Source organism: Polypterus senegalus, chromosome 2 (assembly GCF_016835505.1).
Source record: "Polypterus senegalus isolate Bchr_013 chromosome 2, ASM1683550v1, whole genome shotgun sequence".
NCBI classification, from domain to species: domain Eukaryota; kingdom Metazoa; phylum Chordata; class Cladistia; order Polypteriformes; family Polypteridae; genus Polypterus; species Polypterus senegalus.
The window spans coordinates 166,506,478-166,513,863 of record NC_053155.1 but is presented as its reverse complement, the minus strand read 5'-3'; the positions used below and the strand labels follow the sequence as shown (position 1 = coordinate 166,513,863).

The 7,386-nt window shown below is 39.2% G+C and overlaps 1 protein-coding gene across 4 annotated transcripts in view; it reads right to left on the bottom strand.

The window, feature by feature from the left end:
• Window positions 1-598: 598 nt before the first annotated feature.
• LOC120523536 (arfaptin-2-like) overlaps window positions 599-7,386 on the bottom strand; it is a 178,279-nt gene continuing 171,491 nt past the window's right edge. For all 4 annotated transcript variants that reach the window (XM_039744937.1, XM_039744939.1, XM_039744938.1 and 1 more), the window contains one exon: window positions 599-3,800. In XM_039744937.1, the coding sequence (XP_039600871.1) occupies window positions 3,645-3,800 (156 nt within the window). In that variant the 3' untranslated portion in view covers window positions 599-3,644. The remainder of the gene's footprint in view (window positions 3,801-7,386) is intronic.

Genomic DNA, 7,386 nt, shown 5'->3' with positions numbered 1-7,386 from the left:
AAGAAAGAATTTATTTATTTATTTTTTTTACAGTGTTTCTGTTTGGGGACCATTGTACACAACTGAGCTGCAACCACAGAATTAACTGCTCTGCGAACGATTCATTCAGGCATTTCAAGGTCTTTAGGGCACTTCGTTGTAATGAAAATATATGTTGAATGTCCTTCGTAGTAACGAGATTTCTCATGTCATATGGGGAAACTATCAGGACAATAAAAATACTTTGTTGTAATGAAATTTTGTTGTAAAGATATTTGTTGAAACGGAATTTTACCTGTATTTTCAATTAAAATTAAATTTCAGGTTGTCCAGTATATAAAAAGTTATATTTCAGATTTCTGATGCTATAGGAAACAAACAGAATGAGAGGCACACTCAAGAAATGAACAATGATATTACAAGCTCAGTTTATAATAAGCTCATATAAATTAAGGTGATAAAGTGAAAGTTGACCAGAAATGCTAAGCCTGTCCCATTCCAGCTTCACAGTGTAGAAGTGTAATCCAGTTTGACTGCTTAAAATGAACACCCTCATGGGGAGTGAAACATTTAATTATGGCAAAACTGAATACATAAAATAACCAAATGAAACAATCACTCCAATGTTAAAAAGTATATATATATTGTTAAAACATATTTTAATGTGGGACACAGTCCTTTAAGCAGAACTGCAAATTATTATATGACCAAAGACAATGTTACTTGAAATAGCAGAGTACTGTTTTTATTTATATTTGATAAATTTTATTACAGGAAAAAAAAAATAAAATCTGAACAGAATATTTGTGCTCCACAGCTAACCAGGGAGTGGATACCTGAACCAACAGAAGACATGAATGAAAGGGTAAAATCAAAGTCCCAATCCAGACTAGATGTCAGTCTATGGAGAAAGCAAAATACAAGTATTCACACAAAGGGGATTTTAAAGTTGCTGATTTACCAGATAGAATGATTTGGCCAGATTAAAGAAACCAGACAGCTCTGTGGGAGGAACCATACACATACAATAATTTACAAACCTTGCACAAACACATCCCGCTTAAAATTAAACTGTGGTCTGCAACTATCACCATGGCAAAATAAAAAAATATACACATTTATTTTATACCAATGCAATAAAATTTAGGAAAACCCCACACATTACCAAGAGAAAAGGTAATTCAACATAGCTTTCATACAGAAGTACAAAATAATATTAATACACATTGAAGAGAAAATGTAAACGTACCGCATAATCTACACTTTAAAAAAAAAAAAAAAAACACCTACTAAGGTTTGAAACGAAAATAACATACTGTAACATACCCATTCTGTTCCATTCACTATTAAACCCACTAATTTCATAAAGAACCATGTAATAAAATCAGATTCTTTTGAGTTTTTGCTTTACTTGTTTCGATATATTTGATATAGATGTAAAAACAATGTTCAATTTTTACATAGGCAAATTTGACTTATAAGAATCGTCCTAAATTCAAGTTTTGTTTTTTCCAGTTATTTAATCTAAAAATATTTAATTTGATTTTTTTGTAGAAGTTGCATCACATTTTCAAACCCATCATATCCCATTTGATCCAGTTCACAGTCACAAAAGGTCAAACCCTCAGCATCGGAAACAAGGTGGGAACCAAACCTGACCCAGGCATCGGTATATCACAGGGCCTACTTAGGGCCACACACACATGAGCTGGTTCAATTCAAAGTCCATCTAACATGCATGTCTTTTGTTTATGGGAGGAGAACCCAGACAAACATGGGAGAACTGGCAAACTCCACACAGATACAGACTCGGGAATCAAATCCAGGATGCTAGATCTATGACAAAAATCGTCCTTAACACGGCATCACTGTGCAACCCAAAATAATGACAAAATTGCTTTAAAATATTTATAGCATAACACTTAACTTTTTCTACAACAAACAATTTAATAGCTGAGCCTGCACAATTAGAGATTACAGAGGACTGAATGGTCAAATCTAGAGATTTGATGAGGGAGCCCACTGTGTTTGGACTGACAGAAACAGAGCACTTAACAATTCACATCTGTGGTTTAAATTTTAAAACCTGGCTGCTGCCCAAACCTAAAATAATTAGTTCTCATGTTTAAGAAAGTGGAGAAGACATCATAATAATTTTGTCTGATTCAATACCACAACATTTCTTATTGGTTTAAAAGGAAACAGAATTTTATTAAGATAATAATTTATTTGTTTTCTGAAATTAGTTATTCTTATAGTTGTGCAAAAAACATAAGGAATGCTACCCACAGCAATACTAATAATTGCTACACATTTTATTTTTGTAGTTGCAGAAATTACATGCAATGTTCTTCACCAATAAATTTTTAAACATTAATAGATATACACAGTATTGCTGAAACAAAAATATTCTTCTGGGGAGAATCTGTGAAATTCACTCAAGATATATACACAGTAAAAACACACTGTGATACTATTTACAGTCTAGATTTATAAATGTACTGCCTCCCTTAATTCTTTTTTTGCAAAATTATCTTATTTTATTTTAGACAAATGTTTGCCTTCCACAACCCACTATTTTATAATTAAAGAGATTCATAAAGGAAAAAATAAGAAATGTTAAGGAGTGTATCTGAATAGAATTAAAGTATGTGTAAGCTGCTTTTTTAAACAATATATAATATACAATGCATAACTGTTCAAAACCTTGGTTAGTGCAAAAAATAAACATTGAAATGCACAAAACATTTTAGTGGAACAGCATAATTTATTAGACAGTCTTTACCATTCATGTTTTTTGCTTTACAAGAAAGGTGTGTCAAACTGTCTGCTTTAAGCAATTAGATGATGAGCACTTTGTGCTAAAATGTTGTGAAGTGGTTTGTATGACAAACACATCATCTGCACACTGGTACAGATAATCCTGGGGTCAAGAATGAGGGAGACTGGGCCCCACAGTTATACCACCAACATTATTCTTGTCTGCTTAATGAGCAACAGCAGTTTTCAACAAAACTATACTTGCCAGGTCTTAAATATTTTATTTTATGCATTCAAAAGTTAACTAAATTAACTATCTCTGAAAAAACAGAGGCATCAAAATGTCACCTTACACATGTGACACTTGCCCTTAAATGATTAAAATCGAAAATCATTGTTGACTTTATCTTGATTAGCTCTAATGCATCTTATTTCTCTACAGTATGTAACCCTGAACATTAGCATAATCATCTGGGTAAAAATAATCCCCAACACAATAATGTATATAAATCTTTTCATGTTTATAAAATACAAAAAAAAAAAAACCCATAACCATGATTCTAAAATCTCTTAATATTTTTCTAGTTCTAACAAATGTGGATGTCTAGTTTGAATCTTAAACTATGAACCAATCAGGAACTATTACACTGATTATATTTTAAATTATTGACTGGTCTAGATATCATAAATGCTTAGCGTTTGCATTTGCTTTACAAACAGAAAGAGGATTCAGATTTTTCTAATATATTTCATGATCTCTAAATGTCAAAAAGAGAAAGAGGGAAAAAGAAAGATGGAAAGAGAGCCAGAAAGTCTGTTTTCCTATTTGATAACCTCTGGAATATCCTGGACCCGTGTTCTAAGTATGCTTTTTCAAGTTTCTTCAGATATGCACAGCATGATTCTCATTGTTCCTCCAGCCAGGATGGCTTGTCCACGCCAGGGGGCTTCAACTTTACATTGAACTGCTTGATGGTCTGTTCAAGTTGCTGCTGGTTCCCTGCAAAGTATGCTGAGATGGCATTATGGAAAAGTAGGAGCTGTTTATGCATAACTTTAACCTGAAATACCAAAAAGGAATCAAAGTTAGTGATTTGCTAAAATGAAATAATACCCCACTGAGCTGTACTACAGTATAAACACACTTTTTCCATTTCCACACTGAACTCCATTCTCATTTATCCACTACCACTAAACTGTAGAATAAAAATTTACACCTAATGAAAACTGTCAATGTTCTCTTATCTTTTTCTGCCTGTTCTTTACATAAATAATGTCTAACGTATTTAAACATCCTTAACTTTTCATATAATGTCTCACACAGGCGTCTGAGAATCACTTTTCGGGCTCAGATAAGGCACGCAATACCATACTGGGACAAGACGGGATACTTTCGCTAAACGTATTATCTCTTATATCCCGCAGTGCCGAGAAGATGCCCAATGAGAGAAGCTAGTCCTCGCCCAAAATCCCTTGGAAAGCCCTGCCTCTTCTGGTTGGGACGACATAAGACCAGGAGCTTGTGAAAGATGGTGGATCAGTTTTGGGGAAAACTACACTGCATGACAGAGTGCCCCGATTTTGAACTGCTTGAGAAAATCAACCCTTTGGAGAGGCCAAATAAACTAAGCTGGCACTTAGTTTGCATGTTTGCAGATGTGCCACCATGTATTCATTTTTTCTCTGTTTTCTGCATATTAAGAGTAAATAGGGTGGCCTAGCTGGCATCCCAACTATTCTTTGGGTCTACTCTGATTTTTTACTCCTGCCATTCTGACAACTGGTGTAGTTTGCAGGATTTGTCAAAACAATTTGTCCAAACTAGCAGACCTAGCAGAAACCAACTGCATTTGCAGGTACAGTCCGAGCTTGCCAAGGCGCAAGGCTATCAAACCACATTTACCAGCAGGGGGCCAGGGCCCATTCAACTGTTAGTCTCCATGTCACTCCAGGATAACATGTTTATTATGACATTGATGGGTACATTGCTGCCTACTATCCAGCACTTAATAGGGAGATCCTAGCTCACTATGGAGTCATGCCATTCTGTCAGACACAGTGTTGCAAAGACCAGCTGTTTGGCTAGGAATGCCTGGCTAGAGCCCAGACATTTGATATATGGGGAAAGCTTGCCCACTTGTTTTTCCTAGGAGATAACACAGCAGACTTTCTTGTCCACACCCTCCTGGACAACCATCTGGTTCCCCCTATTCTGGAGACAGTTCTGGGAGACCATGGAGGACCTAGCTGAGATCACACAGTCACACATCATGGTCCTGCTACTGAAGAAGCTGGAGGAGAAGAGGAGAATCCGAGCAACAGGAGCACAACAACAAAAGCCTGGCTCAAAGGACTAAGAGGACCCACCCCAAAATAAAGATTGTTCTCTGGCTGTAATCCAATTCTGCCAAGTGGAGAACAAGGGCATATGGTGACAAGCTGCCCAAGGGTGGATGATCTAATGAAAAGCAGTTGGCACATGGACACAAGTACTGTTGCATGGCTGCAAATAACTCTCTCTTGGTTTCCTTTTCAGGCATAGCACAAGTTCTCTACAATTCTGGGAACAACACCACCACTGTTGCAAGCCACTATGTACCAACACGGAAGTATGATGAGAAGCGGGTCAGTTGTACCTGCAACCATAGTAAGACTGCGCTATCCCACCATGGTCTGTTCATCCCATACTCAAGGGACCACCATTGACCATGGGTGGTAGTGATGCCCAGACTTCCTCATATTGTGATACTGGGAAAAGGCTGGACACAAAGTGAAGCCAGCTGGGGCCGTTTGTGTGGGGGGGAAAAAAAATGCAGAGCCATGTGATGGATGGGGACATCCCGTCCTAAGGTGATAGATACCATGTCATGTAACTGGACTGGTAAGGGCATGTACACCCAATATGTTGTGGCAGAGGTCAAGGACACAGGTATCAACATGCCTCCATTGGCAGCAATGCCCTTGACCTTTGACCTAGTCTCGTCAAACAGTGTCACACCTGATCCCATATTCTCTCTGCAACTTCAGTTTCGCTCCCTAACCACCTTGTTTAAATGTGAGAAGTGGCATGATTCCTTGAAGTTCGCAAGGAATGCAATCATTTCTATAGACTTTCAGCCCAGAGGCTCCACGCTATCCAAGCCCTCCTTTGTGCTAAACAATGATCTTGTATATCGAGTAGCGTATTCCAAAGGCGAGCTGTGGAGCCAGCTTCTGCTCCTGTGGACTTATTGCCACCAGGATTATGACCTAGCCCACTTTCACTTGCTAGGGGCTCATATAGGGGCTGGGAAAACTGTAGAAAGGATCACTATAGTATTCTATTGGCATTGTGATGGTACAGGCTGGCCCCATGCTACCGGGTCCCTTTGGGAAGCCTCTTGAACCTGCTGCCACAGAAAATGTACCCAAGGATGAGCTAGTGGATGAGGACACAACACACATTTAGCAAGGGGGAGGTGCATACAGTGATTCAGTGCTTTTATTAAATACAGTCAAAACCAAGGAGTTCAAAACAGTGCAGTGGAAGAGTTCAGTAAATAAATTATCCATAAAATAGAAGGTGCTGGTGGAAATTAAAAGTTCCAATAAATAAATTCAATAAAGACAAGGTTAAAAACAAACATAGTGCAGGATGCTGTCCATGAAAATGTGAGCCCTGGTACACTCATTTTAAAACTGATGTCTCCTCTGCTCACCTCTCTTGAAGCCTCGCAGCAGAGGAGACTCCCCTCTGACAGGCACAGCCTTCCTTCTCACTACAGGTCTGGGTCTCTGCTGTTCCCATGGCTCCCATCCAGACACAGGCTTGGGTCCTTACCGTTCATGGACCTCAGAGGAAGGCTCACAATCCAAACCTTGGACTCCCGGCGCCATCCTGGACTTCTGCGGAAAGTCACTTGCACCTCTCATTACTCCAGCTCCTTAAGATGCGTAGCCAGAGCAATCCATATCAGAAGCCCCAAGCATCGGCCACAAGTTCTCCTCCTAGGGGCTCCCCTCATTTCTGCCTGCCTCCCTTCTAGCTTGCTTGCTCCATCTTCCTGCCTGTTTCCCTTTCCATACTTTAACCTCCTTTTTCTCATGCCAGCTAATCTTTACATGCCTCCATGGGCGCGGCATCTCACTTGCATACTGCAGGAAGCCAATGAAGCAACTGATACAGACCACACTCTCACGTGCAGGTGTGTCTCACCCAAATTACCTCACCAATCTCTAGCAGATGCATAACACTTACAACCATGAAGATCTAGCCAGCCAATCAATTCATTTAAAAATTGGCTGCCTTTTTCTGAGCCACGGACCTGCTATACCACAGGCATGCAAGAAGAGGTGCGTTACTTTCCAAATTCCCCAAAGAAGTCTTAACAGACCATGGGATGTCCTTCAATGTGAAGACCTTCAGGGAGGTCATCCAACTGCTGTGCATCACCCTCCTCAAGATGTCAGTGTACCACCCCCAGACAGGCTGCTTAGTGAGTGGAATGATTCAATCAGACACTCAAACAACTATTAAGGAAGGTGGTGTGCGCAAACCCGAAAGGTTGGGACCAGCTTCTATCCCTTGTCCTCTTCTCCTTTTGGAAAGTGCCCCAGACCTCAACACGGTTTTCCCTTCAAAATTTTGTATTTGAGACAACCCTAAGG